This window comes from Hemitrygon akajei, chromosome 28 (genome assembly GCF_048418815.1).
Source record: "Hemitrygon akajei chromosome 28, sHemAka1.3, whole genome shotgun sequence".
NCBI lineage: Eukaryota > Metazoa > Chordata > Chondrichthyes > Myliobatiformes > Dasyatidae > Hemitrygon > Hemitrygon akajei.
In genome coordinates, this window is record NC_133151.1 from 21564665 (window position 1) to 21583826 (window position 19162).

Consider the following 19162-nt stretch of genomic DNA (forward strand, 5'->3'; position numbering starts at 1 on the left):
CCCCCCGAAATCCCCCACTGTACCCCTCGCGTCGGCATGCTCCCACTCCAAGCACAGCGGGCACGAACGTATCCCCATGTCCAAAGCAAACAAAACGGTAACAGCCGCACCAGCTGTACATGACAGGTTTGTGGGAGAAGTGAAGGGCCAGATGAGACCCTGACAGGGAGGGAAGCGCGTTAAGCTCTGGATGCATTCAAGAGAGTGAGATAGAGCTCTTATAGATAGCGGGGTCAAGGGATATGGGGAGAGGGCAGGGACCGGGTACTGATCGTGTATGATCAGCCATGATCAGTGAATGGCGGTGCTGGCTAGAAGGGCCGAATAGCCTACTCCTGCACCTACTGTCCATTGTCTATTATCTCCTGTCCCTCGCTTAAGTACCCTATCTGCACAGAACTGATGCTCGGGGTCAATTAGAGCAAAACCGATCGGGAAGGCAGGTCGCTACTACAATAATGATCAGCAAGCTACAGCCCTTTCCTTTGCCGTGGTAGTGGCTCTTAAAAGAGCCGTTTCTTGTGTTCGGTGTGTAGGCTGGGCTTAGGCGCGCTCCCCGCGGATGCGGCGGGCCAACTGGATGTCCTTGGGCATAATGGTGACTCGCTTGGCGTGGATGGCGCACAGGTTAGTGTCCTCAAAGAGCCCGACCAGGTAAGCCTCACTTGCCTCCTGCAGGGCCATGACCGCCGAGCTCTGGAAACGCAGATCGGTTTTGAAGTCCTGAGCGATCTCCCGGACCAGGCGCTGGAAGGGAAGTTTGCGGATAAGCAGCTCGGTGGATTTCTGGTAGCGCCGGATCTCCCTCAGAGCCACGGTGCCGGGCCGGTAGCGATGAGGCTTCTTCACTCCGCCGGTGGCAGGAGCGCTCTTCCGCGCCGCTTTGGTCGCCAACTGTTTGCGAGGAGCTTTTCCGCCAGTCGATTTGCGCGCTGTCTGCTTGGTGCGGGCCATTCTGCTACGGGAGTGAGAATACCGGCTGAAATACAGGAACAAGATAGACGAAACGGGCTCCAGCACAGGCTTTTATACATCTGGGAAGGGCCGTCCCATCGCTTCTGATTGGCTGAACACCGACTGTCTGTTAAAGGATCTGGTTGCTGCGATTGGTTGATTAAATTCATGTAGGCTGGCGGCGAATAAAAATTTACGACAAAATGAAAATTGTTACTGGCGGTCAGACTTCATCCAATCAGAATGCTCTGTGATTGGCGCCCGATTAATTTCAACCCGCCCGCCAATTTCTGCGCACCCAGAAATGGTGCTTTATAACTTGTTATTTACAATTGATTCTATCAGGGATCATTCATTTTCAGTTTCATTTAATTTCCTCAGTTAAGATTTGTGAACTGATTTCTGTCCGAGACGGATAGGATTAAGATCGATATAAATGCATTCAGCATTTACGGTAATCACCGTCTGGAAAGGGAGAATCGCAGCTATATATATTTCAAGCGGAACTGATTAATCTATTTCAAATGGAACCAGATGAATATATCGATAAAAATAATTAAAATCTTATGGACACGGCTCCCTCTGTGAGGCAGTGGGTGGCTCTTAAAAGAGCCTTTGTGTTCACGGGAGGAAGTGGGAGTTTCTCAGCCGCCGAAGCCATAGAGAGTGCGGCCCTGGCGTTTCAGAGCGTACACCACATCCATGGCAGTGACCGTCTTGCGCTTGGCGTGTTCAGTGTAGGTGACCGCATCCCGGATCACATTCTCCAGGAAAACCTTCAGCACCCCGCGGGTCTCCTCGTAGATCAGACCCGAGATCCGCTTGACGCCGCCACGGCGAGCCAGACGGCGGATGGCCGGTTTGGTGATGCCCTGGATGTTATCACGGAGCACTTTACGGTGCCGCTTGGCTCCGCCTTTGCCCAGTCCTTTGCCTCCTTTCCCTCTGCCAGACATGATGCTGCTTCACTCAGGTCGCTACTCACTGACAAACCGGCTGCTGTTGTCTCCTTTTATACACAGCGCCCCGACCTGCCCGAGAAACGCGCAGAGAGACAGAGGCGGGGAGGGGAGGAGACAGAGTCAGAGTGACGGACAGAGCCGAGAGCGGCCTCTCATCGTCCAGCTCCGCCTTCACTTTACCACACCCGCCAATTTCCAACGGTCTATCCGACACAAAGCGCTCCAGCGAAATAAACTCCCTCACACACCACGCACAGGGGTGAAGGCTTTGTGTGTCAATGCGGGAACATTCGTAACAAGGTGGATGAATTGAATGTGCAGATAGTTAATTAATGAATATGATATAGTTGGGATCACAGAGACATGGCTCCAGGGAGCTCAACATCCAGGAGGGATAGACAGGAAAGAAAAGGAGGTGGGATAGCATTGCTGGTTAGAGAGGAGATTAACACAATAGGAAAGAAGGACATTAGCCTGGAGGATGTGGAATCGATATGGGTAGAACTGCATAACACTAAGGGACAGAAAACGCTGGTGGGAGTTGTGTACAGGCCACCTAACAGCAGTAGTGAGGTTGGGGATGGCATTAAACAGGAAAATAGAAATTCGTGCAATAAAGGAACAGTAGTTATAATGGGTGACTTCAATCTACATATAGATTGGGTGAACCAAATTGGTAAGGGTGCTGAGGAAGAGGATTTCTTGGAATGTATGCGGGATGGTTTTCTGAACCAACATGTCGAGGAACCAACTAAAGAGCAGGCAATTCTAGATTGGGTATTGAGCAATGAGGAAGGGTTAGTTAGCAATCTTGTCGTGCGAGGCCCCTTGGGTAAGAGTGACCATAATATGGTAGAATTCTTCATTAAGATGGAGAGCGACATAGTTAATTCAGAAACAAAGGTTCTGAACTTAAAGAAGGGTAACTTTGAAGGTATGAGACGTGAATCAGCTAAGATGGACTGGCAAATGATACTTAAAGGGTTGACGGTGGGTATGCAAAGGCAAGCATTTAAAAATCGCATGGATGAACTACGACAATTGTTCATCCCAGTTTGGCAAAAGAATAAACCAGGGAAGGTAGTGCACCCGTGGCTGACAAGGGAAATTAAGGATAATATCAAGTCCAAAGAAGAAACACGTAAATTAGCCAGAAAAAGCTGCACACCTGAGGACTGGGAGAAATTCAGAGACCAGCAGAGGAGGACAAAGGGCTTAATTAGGAAAGGGAAAAAAGATTATGAGAGAAAGCTGGCAGAAAACATAAAAACTGACTGTTGTTACGTACCCGTGACACGTGACAGTGGTACCCTTGTCACGTGACTGGGGTTGAAGTTATACTGGACATGAGGTAATGGTGGAGTGATGTCATTTTCCCGCCAGTAGAGGTCATGTGACAGGTTTTTTCTACAGGGTATAAAAGGAAGACCCACCCTGTCAGGTGGGGCAGTTCGTGGCTGGATTTGCCAAGATGACTTCATGTTACTGTGTGATTTAATGTGATGACGCAGTTTAGTTAAAAATGAAGTTTTATATAATGCCTAAAGTTTAAAAGGTCAGAGCCAACGGTTTCTTTGCTGATGGAGAGTGAAGAGAAGTTTGGGAAATGGAGATCAAGAAAAATCGATTTTCGATGGATTGACTTCGACCTTGTGTGATCCTCATTCGGAAGGATTTCGTTTACTATTCTCACGATAGTCTCCGCTGGAAAAAGCGGGAGATTGAGAATATTGTGGAAGGAAGGTCAGTCACTTTAAGTTGTTATATTTAATAAAATTCGACGTGGGAGTTCGACGCTGGGAATCGAAGGACATCGACGTGGAAGAGAATTTACATCGCTTTAAAAAGTCTCTCCTTTTAAAAGTACCGTGAGCTTTTGAACTGTCGGCATATCGTTCTTTGAACTGTTTTCATTCGGCAATTCGCTTTGGAGAACTGTTTTTTTCAATACTACTTTAAAGACTGTTTGAGACTGCAAAGCTATTAAGAACTGTCTGACCAGCTGCCAGCAGCTGAGCTCGGACCATTGTTCGGGTTTGTTTACATTTGAAGGGGGTTTGTTATCAGTGTTTAATAAACGTGTTATTCGTTATAAAACCCCTTGCCTAACTCATCTATATTATTGTTGCCCGAATACGTAACATAATTATGGGGGCTACGTTCGGAATTGAATTATTTGAGTTTAAAAAGTTTTTTGAATTTTGAATCGGTGTTTTGGTAACGGGGATTGCTCGATTTTTTTTTGTTTGATTGGCTTGTGAGTGGTATTCGGCAACGATGAATATTGATGAGTTTCTGGATTCTCCAGACGCGGACTTGTTAGCGAAGGCGAAATAAACTGAAGTCTCTGAACTTGCTAATCGTTTGCATCTTAAAGGGATTTTGCCAACTACGTCAAAAGCTGTAACACAGAGAAAGATCGCATCACATTTTGTGGCTTCGGGTCATTTTGAAGAATCGATTTTAGAATCGTTTCCAATAAGTAATCTGGAGATGCAGTTGCAAATTGAACAAATGATGTTAGAAAGGTGTAAATTGGAAGCTGAACAAAAGCAGAGAGATTTTGAATATGCAATGGAGAAATTAAGGTCTGTAGAACAGTCTGCTGATTCTAAAAAACCGTTTGTTGCTAGCCAAGAACTTAAATTGGTCCCTCCATTTAGTGAAACAGAAGTGGAGAGATATTTTCAACATTTTGAAACTATTGCTCGGATGTCAGAGTGGCCGAAAGATAAATGGTCAGTGTTGTTACAGAGTGTGATTAAAGGCAAGGCAAGACACGTTTACACAGCTTTAACTGCTGCGCAAGCATTAGATTATAATATTGTGAAAGAAAATATTCTCAAATCGTATGAATTGGTCCCAGAAGCGTACAGGGAAAGATTCAGGAGTTTGAAAAAGTCCGTGGAAAAGACTTATGTGGAATTTGCCTATGATAAAGCTATGTGTTTTGAGAGATGGGTTTCTTCTAAAAATGTAAATGAGGACTATGATACATTGAGAGAGCTGATTTTGATGGAGGAATTTAAAAGAAGCATTCCTGTTGAAGTAAGGACCTACTTAAATGAGAGGGATACTGATAAATTGCAGGACTGTGCTAGATTAGCTGATGAGTATGTTTTAATCCATAAGAATAAATTTCCTCAGGGTAGAATTTTCAAGAGGAAAAATAATATGGAGACTCCAGGTAAATCAGAAATTAAATTAGAGGTTAATGAGAGAGGTAAGGAGGAAGGAAAACCTGTGAAGGAAAGACAGTTTGGTCTTATTTGTAACTATTGTAAGAAGCCTGGCCATGTAATAGCTAACTGTTTCAAATTGAAAAAGAAAGAGAAGGAAGCAGTTCCGGATGCTTGTGTGCAACATACTAAAGCACCTGTAAAGTTACAGGGTTTGGTAAATACAAATGAGGATTTGTTAGAGTCTGACAAAGTTAGAAAGGGATATGATCATTTTATAACTGAAGGGTTTGTATCCTTGAAAGAAGGATCTACTCTGGTGCCAATAAAAATTCTTAGGGATACTGGAGCTTCTCAATCACTGATGTTAGATAGTGTGTTGAAGTTTAATGAAGAGAGTGATACTGGTGAGGTAAATTACATAAGAGGTGTTGGAAGTGATTTTATGCCTGTACGTTTACATGAAGTAAATTTAAAGTCAGGGTTAGTTACAGGATTTGTTAAGGTAGGATTACAGCATAGCTTACCTGTGAAGGGTATTCCTTTATTGTTAGGTAATGACTTGGCAGGTGGACAAGTTTTTCCTGAAGTGCATTTGACAATGGAATCAGAGGTACCTGAGGTGAATTCTAACACAGATTTTTCTTGTGTTGTGACTAGAGCTATGGCTAAAAAAATTGATGTGCAGAATGAGGTTGTTACTCATGACTGTTCAACTCAGGATTCGAGTTTTGAAGATGTGTCGGAGACTTTCTTACCTTCGTTGTTTGAACAAGGTTCTGGGAGTAAGTCTGACTATGAAGATTTATCTTTGTCTCGGAAGGAGATGATAGCAGAGCAGAATAGAGATCCTGAGATTGTAAAATTAAGGGAACAAGCTTTACTAGGTAGTGAAATTGAGAAGGTGTCAGTAGGATATTACTTGGAAAAAGGAGTGTTGATGAGAAAGTGGAGGTCGCCTACAATTCCTGCAAGTGAGGAATGGAATGTTGTTTATCAGGTAGTTGTTCCTAAAGTTTATCGGAATGAGATTTTGACTTTAGCTCATAGTGTGCCTTTAGGTGGACATCCACCTAAAACTGTGGACAAGATTTTAAAACATTTTTACTGGCCTGGTTTAAGAAAAGATGTGGCGATGTTTTGTAAGACGTGCCATACTTGTCAAATTGTGGGTAAACCAAATCAGGTTACACCAGTAGCTCCATTACAACCTATTCCAGCATTTGGTGAACCGTTTTCTAAAGTTATTGTAGATTGTGTTGGTCCATTACCAAAGACAAAAACTGGTTATCAGTATTTGTTGACTATCATGTGTACTTCGTCTAGGTTTCCAGAGGCAGTACCACTTAGGAATATAAAAGCTAAAACTGTGACGAAGGCTCTTATAAAATTCTTTACTTATTTTGGATTTCCTAAGGAAATACAAACTGATCAAGGTAGTAATTTTATGTCTGGATTGTTTCAACAGATAGTTTATAAATTGGGAGCTAAGCAAATTACTTCGTCTGCATACCATCCAGAATCGCAAGGTGCCTTGGAGAGGTTTCATTCTACTCTTAAGAATATGATTAGGACATATTGTGTGGAGAATGAAGGTGACTGGGATGAGAGTATAAACTTACTTTTATTTGCAGTAAGGGAATCGGTACAGGAATCTTTAGGTTTTAGTCCATTTGAACTTGTGTTTGGACATAGAGTTAGAGGACCTTTAGCTTTATTGAAGGAACAGTGGATTAGTAAGGAAGTGCATACTAATTTGTTGGACTATGTTTTGAAATTTAAGGACAGGTTACATAAAGCTTGTAGCTTAGCCAAGGAAAATTTGAAGTTGGCTCAGGAGAAAATGAAGACTTGGTATGATAAGGAAGCTAGGATGAGGATGTTTAAGCCTGGAGATAAGGTGTTGGTTCTTTTCCCAGTGCAGACAAATCCTTTACAAGCTAGATTTCATGGACCTTATGAAATTGTGTCTAGAGTTAATGATGTGGATTATGTAATAAAAACTCCAGATCGTAGAAGGTCAACACAACTTTGCCACATAAATATGATTAAACCATATTTTGAGAAACAATCTGATACTGTGACTGTTGTGGTTAGTGAGAATGAGTTGGATTTAACTGGGAACATGATAGATGATTCATCTGACTTTCATTCTAAATCTAACATTGTTTCTGTTAGGTTACCTAATTCGACTATTTTGGAAAATATGGATGAGAAATTAGCACATTTACAGCTAGAGCAGAAACAACAGATGAAGGAATTGATTTTTAAGTATAAGGATTTGTTTCCAGATGTTCCTAGAAGGACTACTATAGCTTCACATGATGTAGATGTTGGAGATGCCAAACCTATTAAACAACATCCATATAGGATGAACATGGAAATGTGAACTTGCTGAGAAAGAAATTGAATACATGTTAGAGAATGATATTATTAGACATTCTAACTCGAATTGGAGTTCGCCATGTGTAATGGTGCCAAACCCTGATGGTAGTATTAGGTTTTGTACGGACTATAGAAAGGTGAATGCTGTAACGAAAACAGATGCATATCCAATTCCTAGAGTAGATGATTGTGTAGATAAAGTTGGGAAAGCAAAGTTCCTTACAAAGATTGATTTATTGAAAGGGTATTGGTGTGTTCCATTAACGGACAGAGGTAGAGAGATTTCTGCATTTGTAACTCCATCTGGGTTATATGAGTATAATGTACTTCCATTTGGGATGAAGAATGCCCCAGGTACTTTTCAGAGGATGATTAATTCTGTGATTCAGGGTTTGAAAGATACTGATGCTTATATTGATGATTTAGTGACAGGAAATGATACTTGGGAAGCACACATTATTGCGGTGGAGAAATTGTTTGAAAAGCTTTCAAAAGCTAACTTGACTATTAATTTAGCCAAGAGTGAATTTGGACATGCTACTGTGACTTACCTTGGTTATGTTGTAGGTCAAGGTAAGGTAGCTCCTGTTCAGGCAAAAGTTCAGGCAATTTTGGAAATTCCCACTCCGACGGGGAAAAAAACTCTCAGAAGGTTTTTGGGAATGGTAGGATATTATCGAAAATTTTGTAAGAATTTTGCTAATGTTGCCCTTCCATTAACTAACCTTCTGCAGAAGAATGTGAAGTTTGTGTGGACAGTGTTTTGTCAGGAAGCATTTGAAAAATTGAAAACAATGATATGTGAACAACCTGTGCTTAAGGCACCTGACTTTGAAAAACCTTTTTCATTAGCTGTGGATGCTAGTGATGAAGCTGCGGGAGCAGTATTGATGCAAAGGAATGAGGGTGATGAGGTTGATCATCCAGTAGCTTACTTTTCTAAGAAATTTAATAAGCATCAAAGAAACTATTCAACAATAGAGAAAGAATTGTTATCTCTTGTTTTGGCTTTGGAATATTTTGAGGTATATGTTGGTACAACTCAAAAACCACTTATTGTTTACACTGATCATAATCCGTTAGTTTTTCTGAGTAAGATGAAAAACAAAAACAGAAGATTGTTAAATTGGAGTTTGATGTTACAAGAGTACAATATTGTGATAACTCATATTAAAGGTAAAGATAATGTGGTTGCTGATTGTCTATCTCGATATTGAATGTACAATGTTTTTTTTTGGAGTGGTTTTTTTTATTGTAACCCTCCTACTGTATTGTATATTGTGTATGTTATATGATTTATACATTTGTTTTTTTTCTTGTAAGTAATTGTTAAAATTTTTGTTCTTGACAGACCAAAAATGTTTTTTTTGGAGGGAGGTGTTACGTACCCGTGACACGTGACAGTGGTACCCTTGTCTGGATTTGCCAAGATGACTTCATGTTACCGTGTGATTTAATGTGATGACGCAGTTTAGTTAAAAATGAAGTTTTATATAATGCCTAAAGTTTAAAAGGTCAGAGCCAACGGTTTCTTTGCTGATGGAGAGTGAAGAGAAGTTTGGGAAATGGAGATCAAGAAAAATCGATTTTCGATGGATTGACTTCGACCTTGTGTGATCCTCATTCGGAAGGATTTCGTTTACTATTCTCACGATAGTCTCCGCTGGAAAAAGCGGGAGATTGAGAATATTGTGGAAGGAAGGTCAGTCACTTTAAGTTGTTATATTTAATAAAATTCGACGTGGGAGTTCGACGCTGGGAATCGAAGGACATCGACGTGGAAGAGAATTTACATCGCTTTAAAAAGTCTCTCCTTTTAAAAGTACCGTGAGCTTTTGAACTGTCGGCATATCGTTCTTTGAACTGTTTTCATTCGGCAATTCGCTTTGGAGAACTGTTTTTTTCAATACTACTTTAAAGACTGTTTGAGACTGCAAAGCTATTAAGAACTGTCTGACCAGCTGCCAGCAGCTGAGCTCAGACCATTGTTTGGGTTTGCTTACATTTGAAGGGGGTTTGTTATCAGTGTTTAATAAACGTGTTATTCGTTATAAAACCCCTTGCCTAACTCATCTATATTATTGTTGCCCGAATACGTAACACTGTAAAAGCTTTTATGGATACGTGAAAAGAAAAAGATTGGTCAAGACAAATGTAGGTCCTTTACAGTCAGAAACAGGTGAATTGATCACAGGGAACAAAGACATGGCAGACTAAATAACTACTTTGGTTCTGTCTTCACTAAGGAGGACATAAATAATCTTCCGGAAATAGTAAGGGACCGAGGGTGTAGTGAGATGGAGGAACTGAGGAAAATACATGTTAGTAGGGAAGTGGTGTTAGGTAAATTGAAGGGATTAAAGGCAGATAAATCCCCAGGGCCAGATGGTCTGCATCCCAGAATGCTTAAGGAAGTAGCCCAAGAAATATTGGATGCACTAGTGATAATTTTTCAAAACTCTTTAGATTCTATATTAGTTCCTGAGGATTGGAGGGTGGCTAATATATCCCCATTTAAAAAAAAAAGAGAGAGAAACCGGGGAATTATAGACCGGTTAGCCTGACATCGGTGGTGGGGAAAATGCTAGAGTCAGTTATCAAAGATGTGGTAACAGCACATTTGGAAAGTGGTGAAATCATCGGACAAAGCCAGCATGGATTTGTGAAAGGACAATCATGTCTGACGAATCTTATAAAATTTTTTGAGGGTGTAACTAGTCGAGTGGATAGGGGAGAACCAGTGGATGTGGTACATTTGGGTTTTCAAAAGGCTTTTGATAAGGTCCCACACAGGAGATTAGTGTGCAAACTTAAAGCATACGGTATAGGGGGTATGGTATTGATATGGATAGAGAATTGGTTGGTAGACAGGAAGCAAAGAGTGGGAATAAATGGGACCTTTTCAGAATGGCAGGCAGTGACTAGTGGGGTACCGCAAGGCTCAGTGCTGGGATCCCAGTTGTTTACAATATATATTAATGATTTAGACGAGGGACTTAAATGCAGCATATCCAAGTTTGTGGATGACATGAAGCTGGGTGGCAGTGTTAGCTGTGAGGAGGATGCTGAGAGGATGCAGGGTGACTTGGATAGGTTAGGTGAGTGGGCAAATTCATGGCAGCTGCAATTTAATGTGGATAAATGCGATGTTATCCACTTTGGTGGCAAGAACAGGAAAACAGATTATTATCTCAATGGTGGCCGATTAGGAAAAGGGGAGGTGCAACGAGACCTGGGTGTCATTGTACACCAGTCATTGAAAGTGAGCATGCAGGTACAGCAGGCGGTGAAAAAGGCGAATGGTATGTTAGCATTCACAGTAAGAGGATTCCAGTACAGGAGCAGGGAGGTTCTACTGCAGTTGTACATGGCCTTGGTGAGACCACACCTGGATTACTGTGTGCAATTTTGGTCTCCTAATCTGAGGAAGTACATTCTTGCCATAGAGGGAGTACAAAGATGGTTCTCCAGATTTATTCCTGGGATGGCAGGACTTTCATATGAAGAAAGACTGGATCAACTAGGCTTATACTCGCAGGAATTTAGAAGATTTTGAGGTGGGATCTTACTGAAACATATAAAATTCTAAAGGAATTGGACAGGCTAGATGCAGGAAGATTGTTCCCAATGTTGGGTAAGTCTGGAACGAGGGGTCACAGTTTAAGGATAAAGGGGAAGCCTTTTAGGACCGAGATGAGGAGAAACTTCTTCACACAGAGAGTGGTGAATCTGTGGAATTCTCTGCCACAAGAAACAGTTGAGGCTAGTTCATTGGCTATATTAAAGAGGGAGTTAGATATGGCCCTTGTGGCTAAAGGGATCAGGGGGTATGGAGAGAAGGCAGGTACAAGGTTCTGAGTTGGCTGATCAGCCATGATCATACTGAATGGTGGTGCAGGCTCGAAAGGCCGAATGGCCTACTCCTGCACCTATTTTCTATGTTTAACTTACAAATACAAATACTTTATTGTCACCAAACAATTGATACTAAAGCGTACAATCATCACAGTGATATTTGTTTCTGTGTTTCATGCTCCCTGAAGTGCAAATCAAAGTAAATATAACAAAAATTTAAATTATAAATCATAATTAGAAAATAGAAAAGGGAAAGTATGGTAGTGCAAGTCAGGTCCAGATATTTGGAAGGTACGGCCAGGATCTGTTCAGCAGTCTTATCACAGTTGGAAAGAAGCTGTTCCCAAATCTGGCTGTACAAATGTTCAAGCTCCTGAACCTTCTGCCAGAGGGAAGAGGGACAAAAAGTATGTTGGCTGTGTGGGTCTTGACCTTGATTATCCTGGCAGCACTGCTCCGACAGCGTGTGGTGTAAAGTGAGTCCAAGGATGGAAGATTGGTTTGTGCGATGTGCTGGGCTATGTTCACGATCTTCTGCAGCTTCTTCCGGTCTTGGACAGGACAACCTCCATACCAGGTTGTGATGCACCCTAGAAGAAAGCTTTCTACGGTGCACCTATAAAAATTAGTGAGGGTTTTAGGGGACAGGCCAAATTTCTTCAGCTTTCTCAGGAAGTAAAGGCACTGGTGGGCCTTCTTGGCAGTGGACTCTGCTTGGTTAGACCAAGTCAGGTCATTTCAACCACCGACTGCGACTCCAGCCTTGAACTTCAGGCCGGGTCTTCACACGCTGCGATTGTGTCTCCCGTCTCCCCTTCCCCCACCACACTCTGCCATCCCCTTTCCCTCAGATCCCATCATCAGCTCCTGGGCCCTCAGAGGCTCCATCTTCCTCTCACCAAACAATTGATACTATAGCGTACAATCATCACAGTGATACCTTCCCTCTCCACTGACACTACCAGTCTCCCTCCCCCCTCTGATCCCATCTCTCATCTGTGCCAGGTATTTACCATTCCCTCTGACCCTCAACTCTCTGAGGCAGAGCACTCTGTCCTCAGTAACGGCCTCAGCTTTGTCCCCCTTCGCCCACATATCAGCGAGTTCCGCGTACGCCATGACGCTGAACTCTTCTTCCGCCAGCTCCATCTCCGAACTTACTTCTTTGACGAGGACTCTCCTACCCCCACCGATGAACACTTGTCCCGTCTTCAACCCTCCTCCTCTTCATGGACACCCCGCTCTGGTCTTCTGCCTGCTCTGGATCTCTTTATTGCTAATTGCCGACGGGACATCAACCATCTAGACTTCACTGCACCCTGTTCCAATTCCAACCTAACTCCTTCAGAACGCTCTGCTGTCCGCTCACTCCACACCAATCCCAACCTCACTATAAAACCTGCTGATAAGGGGGGAGCTGTTGTTGTCTGGCGTACTGACCTCTACCTGGCCGAGGGACATCGACAACTCTCTGATACCTCCACTTATTTACCCCTTGATCAAGACCCCACTAAGGATCACCAGGCCATTGTCTCCTATACCATCACCAAACTTATCAGCTCTGAGGATCTCCCATCCACTGCCACCAGCCTCATAGTTCCCACACCCCGCACTTCCCGTTTCTACCTCCTACCCAAGATCCACAAACCTGTCTGTCCAGGTAGACCTATTCCCTCAGCTTGCTCCTGCCCCACTGAACTCATTTCTGCATACCTTGACAGTGTCTTATCCCCCCTTGTTCAACCTCTTTCCACCTATGTTCGTGACAGTTCTCATACTTTGAATTTTTTCAGTGATTTTAAGTTCCCTGGCCCCCACCACCTTATTTTCACCGTGGACGTCCAGTTCCTATATACCTCCATCCCCCACCCGGACGGTCTTGAAGCTCTTTCCTTCTTTTTGGATTTCAGACCTAACTAATTCACCTCTACCACCATTCTCCTCCATCTAGCGGAATTAGTTCTTACTCTCAATAATTTCTCCTTTGGCTCCTCCCACTTCCTCCAAAGCAAGGGTGTAGCCATGGGCACCCGTATGGGTCCCAGTTATGCCTGCCTTTTTGTTGGCTTTGTGAAACAGTCCATGTTCCAAGTCTATACAGGTATCCATTCCCCTCTTTTCCTTCACTACATCGACGACTACATTGGTGCTGCCCCCTGCACGCATGCTGAGCTCGTTGACTTCATTAACTTTGTTTCCAACTTTCACCCTGCCCTCAAATTTACCTGGTCCATTTCCGACACATCCCTCCCCTTTCTTGATCTTTCTGTCTCCATCTCTGGAGACGGCTTATCTACTGATATCTACTATAAGCCTACAGACTCTCACAGCTACCTGGACTATTCCTTTTCCCACTCTGTCTCTTGCAAAAATGCTATCCCCTTCTCACAATTCCTCCGTCTCCACCGTATCTGCTCACAGATGAGGCTTTTCATTCCAGGACGAAGATGTCCTCCTTTTTTAAACAAAGGGGCTTCCCTTCTTCCACCATCAACTCTGCTCTCAAATGCATCTCTCCCATTTCCCGCACATCTGCCCTCACCCCATCCGCCCGCCACCCCACTCGGGATAGGGTTCCCCTTATCCTCACCTACCACCCCACCAGCCTCCAGCTCCAACGTATAATTCTCCGTAACTTCCGCCACCTCCAAAGGGATCCCACTACCAAGTACATCTTTCCCTACCCCCCTCTTTTTGCTTTCTGCAGGGATCGCTCCCTACGCGACTCCCTTGTCCACTAGTCCCCCCCATCCCTTCCCACTGATCTCCCTCCTGGCACATCATTGTAAGCGGAACAAGTGTTACACCTGCCCTTACACTTTCTCCCTCACCAACGTTTGGGGCCCCAGACAGTCCTTCCAGGTGAGGCGACACTTCACCTGTGAGTTGGCTGGTGTGATACACTGCGTCCGGTGCTCCCGGTGTGGCCTTTTATATATTGCTGAGACCCAACGCAGACTGGCAGACTGTTTCGCTGAACACCTACGCTTGGTCCACCAGAGAAAGCAGGATCTCCCAGTGGCTACACATTTTAAATCCATGTCCCATTCCCACTCTGATATGTCTATCCATGGCCTCCTCTACTGTCAAAATGAATCCAAACTCAAGTTGGAGGAACAACACCTTATATACCGGCTGGGTAGCCTCCAACCTGATGGCATGAACATTGACTTCTCTAACTTCCATTAATGCCCCTCCTCCCCTTCTTACCCCATCTCTGACATATTTAGCTGTTTGCCTTTTTTCCATCTCCCTCTGGTGCTTACCCCCCCTTTCTTTCTCCCGAGGCCTCCCGTCCCAGGATCCTTTCCCTTCTCCGGCTCGGTATCACTTTCACCAATCACCTTTCCAGTTCTTAGCTTCATCCCACCCCCTCCGGTCTTCTCCTATCATTTTGCATTCCCCCTCCCCCCACTACTTTCAAATCTCTTACTATCTTTCCTTTCAGTTAGTCCTGATGAGAGTCTCAGCCCGAAACGTCGACAGTGCTTCTCCTTACAGATGCTGCCTGACCTGCAGTGTTCCACCAGCATTTTGTGTGTGTTGTTTGAATTTCCAGCATCTGTAGATTTCCTCGTGTTTGCTCATTAAATTATAGGAAGTGCTTTGCAAATACCCGAGGAGCTCGGTCTGTCCCTCCCCGGTCCCATGACAAGGTAAACAGGCAGAATGATTTTGCCATGGTAGAAATATCAAATATGAGAAGGCGCAGCTTTAAAATGACTGGGTGAGAATTTAAAGGGGGATGTTAGGGCAGGTAAGATTTCTGTTTCTGTACAGAGAACGGTGAGAATCGGGTTTGGGCTGCCATGGGGAGTGGTGGAAGCAGATATGAGGACATTTAACAGGATTTTAGATAAACACATGAATATTCAGAGAATTGAAGCACATGAATTATACGCAGGCTGAAGAGATTTAGTTTCATTTGACATCGTGTTCAGCACAGACATCATGGGAAGAAGGGCCTGTTCCTGTGCTGTACTGTTCTGTGTTCTCGGTGAGCCTCAGTGACGGGGGATTCTTTAGCCGGGGTCACAGACAGGTGTATCTGTGGCAAGGAGAGAGACTGCAGGATGGTGCATTACCTCCCTGGTACCAGGGCCAAGGATGTAACTGAACAAGTACAGGCCATTCTGAAAGGGCAGGGTGAGCAGCCAGAGGTCATGTCCAGATTGGTTCTAACAAAAGAGACAAAGTCCTGCAAACAGAACTTAGGGAGTTGGGGAAAAAGTTAAGTAGAAACTCTGTGTTGGGGAGGGGGCTAATCCCAGTGTCACCTGCTAGCGAGAGAAGAAATAAGAAGGTGGTGGCTAACAAGCTGGTGGAGGACGGAGGGTTTTAGTTACCTGGATATTTGGGCTCTCTTTCAGGACAGCTGATGGGAAGAGTGAAAGGTCAGTAGTGGCATTGACGGATGTGGATTAACACAGAAAGTAAGTTCAAATAGATAAATTACAGTGTCTCAGTAGCACTACAAGTGCACAGATAAACACATTAGAAGTAAGAGAAAGAATAAAAAGTAAGTTACCTCCAACAGTCTAACATGAGGGGTGTCATCACTTCCCCGGCTACAGGTTGACTCATTACAGAGCCTAATGGCCCAGTGTAAGGATGACTTCATACAGCGCTCCTCGGAGCAGCACAGTTGTCTTAGTCTGTTACTGAAGATGCTCCTCTGTTCAGCCAAGGAGGCATGCAGAGGGTGAGAAACATTGTCCAGTCCGTAGGGTCCTTTGTTCTACCACGGCCTCCAGTGTGTCCAGTTTCACTCCTATAACAGAGCCAGCCTTTCTAATCAGTTTATTCTCAGATGGCATCACCCGTGTTGATGGCATTTGCCCAGTACACCACTGCATAGTTAATGAGCACAGTGGCACCGAGGGGCTGAAGTGTGTTTGTATCAGTGCCGGGTGTGAAACAGTTAATGCAGACGTACTTAGAGCCTGGATTAGTACATGGCACAGTGATTCAGCCATTACAGAAGGGCAGGGCAGGACTGGTAGTGTCGTGGATCTCGTGCCCCACAAATGAGCAGGAGACGCAGAAGATTCTTCAAGAAGGGTTAAACTTTAATTTGCAAATCAAAGCTGAGACAGTCATTGAGCTAGTCGCTGATTGCCCACCGATCCCCGGACACAGCATTCTTTATAGCAATCTCCTGGTCCAGTTGTATTAACATATGCAATCGGTCTATAGTTGCGTATCACATGTACATCCTGCCACTATTGTTTCTACCCATTGACTTAATCATGTTCTAATCTACATCTCTTAGCTGCCTCTCATTAACACACCATTGTCTTCTACATTCTTAAGATTTCGTGACTTAATCATGTTCTAATCTACATCTCTTAGCTATCTCTCATTTACACAACATTGTCTTCTACATTCTTAGGATTTCATTCTCCTACTAAACTGGGTACATGCATAGCAAGTTTCAAAACTGACTACATCGTTTTGGTTACACAGCAAAATTTATACTATTGTACTCCAATATATCCCCCCTTTGAGACCCAGAGGGTCTCACACAGAGAAAAGACTAAGAGTCTGCGCACAAAAGCCCCAATAAACTCAAGCACTTATTCCCAAATCTCAGGTTAAACTATAATTTTCTGTGCCAAGACCTCAAAGTATTCTCTACGTTACCCTGGGCCGCTGAGCCAAAAACCTGTCCCTCTGTACCTGAGACAGGGAAAAAGACTCAGAAGCCCTTACAATCTACTCCCACACTGTCATTTTGCTCCTGTTCATCCTGCAGGTGTTGTAGGCTGTAACAATACATTTTCGGTGTTTCTTTCTCCACTAAGCTTGCTTCAGTAATTGCCACGAGCAATGGAAATTGTTTGGTTGCAGCACGCAGTACAAGAGATTTGAGACAAGGAAGAAAACAGCACAGCACAAACGCACAGCTCAACAATACTGACAGTTATTGCTATTTTAGTCAGCCATGCTCCCCATCCTCCGAGTCTACTTTCCAACCAATCAAAGAACTGATGTCCGAACCCTGCATTCTGTTTGACCTCCGTCTGCAGATTCTTTAACTTATTCATTGCTCTGGTGAAAGACCCTTCTGGGCTAGTATTGTTCGGTATGAAAGTGCAGCATTCTTCTCCAAACATTACACACACACCCCCTTTCTCTGCCAAAAGCCAATCCAGTACCTGTCTGTTTTGCCACGCCACCCTGGTAGTTGCATCTAGCTGTTGCCCTAAGGCCTCCAGTGCATCATCGGTGTAGCTGATGAACCTCTGTTGATTGTAGTATATATAGTTTATCCATTCAACATTTTTGCTTACCCCTATCACAGGTATGATAGCTTCCCAGCCTTTAGCAATCTCATTTCATGCCTTGAATTCGTTAGGTATACCTCTCGGCTGCCCTATACTGTCAAGCCGGATTTTCGGGTCCAGGTCATATTTTCTCTTCTGCCGTAGCAGAGTCCGCTGCTCAGGGAAGTTAGCACCGGACTGTACTTCAGGGGACATTATAACTTCCTGAAGCAGCATGACACGCGTACATGTTCCTGCCCAATTGAGGGGGAGTGTAGATCTCAGACCTCCTTCCTGTCCACACAGCCACCAAGTGTCTGCTAATGGGATAGTCTGAGAGTCCATTGCACCCTCAGGAGGAGGGGAACCCGTCAAGTGTCTTTTACCTGGGGTTACATCCCATGTCTGAGTGCAGTTGCCTCGGAAGTGGCCAACCGGGTGAGTGCCCACCCGCATGAAACACTCATAATTCAGATGGTCCTGCATCATAAGCTGTTACAGTGTAGGTGTCTGGCTTCTTTTATTTATAGCCCATAGTCTGCTGTAATTGCATGCAGAGGTAAGCTTGCTTTGATCAAACTGCGAGGAAACCTGATATAACATACACCAATAGGGGCACATTGGTGCATTGTTCATACAGTTTTGATAGCAGGGATCTGCTTTATCGCAAATCCTCATGAAACAAGCCCTAACCGGACCTGGACACTGTCTTTTGCATTGTTCCCTGTGCTCTCTTCACCACCGCGTGCAAATGGAGGAGTTATAAGACATGGGAACTACATGCTGAGTGGGGCTTTCCCTTGAGCACAGGTAACAATTTTGTCTCTTCATCATTCCTGCCGTGTAAGCTGCCCATTGATACCACTGATTAGTATGTGTCTTTACCCATGGCGAGGAGGTAAGTGTTGTGCTCCTCTTACTTCTTTTCTGTAGGTTACCAGTCCCATTCCATATCTGCCACACTAATGGTTCCCAAGTCTGCACTGGAGTATGTGGGTGCTTTGTCTCCAGGGGCACGACTGGTCATTCCCAGCTCATCCCCATTATCTGAAGAAGCCCTACTATCCAGCATCATATCCTGAGGGTCTTCAGGCCCGTCCTCAGAATCAAAAATTTCCCTTACTAATTGATCAAACTCCTGCGGTGCAGTGTCAGCTTCTTGTTCCCCCTGTCTGTCTCCTGCTAACTGCTCTTCCGCATCACTTACCTCGGACACTTCACCTGATTGCCCTTGCAGGACTGCCCTCGTGCAGTGGTTCAGATGGTACCAGGTGGGAGCGTCCTTCTACCTGAACTGCGGTGGGTGATGCCTTGGTCACCGTAAAGGGTCCTTCCCTTCTTGGCTCGTTCCACTTTCTCCAAAAAACTCGCACGTAAACCTGGTCTCCTGGTTTGCTCGGTCCTTCCCCTTGTACGGTCTCCGGCTCTTTCTGTTTTTCCTGTGCATAAATAGACCTATGTATCATAGTTAGCTGCTGCATGTATTGTTTCAATTCTATTTCCAATTGTTCCAAGCTAGGTCCTTTATACGGCTTTCTCCACTGGGGCACTGGCATGGGCC

The 19162-nt window shown here is 44.2% G+C and overlaps 2 protein-coding genes across 2 annotated transcripts; both read right to left on the bottom strand.

Annotated features, from left to right (window-relative positions):
• Positions 1-515: 515 nt before the first annotated feature.
• On the bottom strand, positions 516-995 carry LOC140717500 (histone H3). The gene has a single exon (XM_073031075.1). It carries the CDS (start codon positions 952-954, stop codon positions 544-546), a length of 411 nt encoding a protein of 136 aa, XP_072887176.1. The 5' UTR covers positions 955-995; the 3' UTR covers positions 516-543.
• Positions 996-1585: 590 nt separating this feature from the next.
• On the bottom strand, positions 1586-1910 carry LOC140717501 (histone H4). The gene has a single exon (XM_073031076.1). It carries the CDS (start codon positions 1908-1910, stop codon positions 1599-1601), a length of 312 nt encoding a protein of 103 aa, XP_072887177.1. The 3' UTR covers positions 1586-1598.
• Between the last annotated feature and the right edge of the window lie 17252 nt (positions 1911-19162).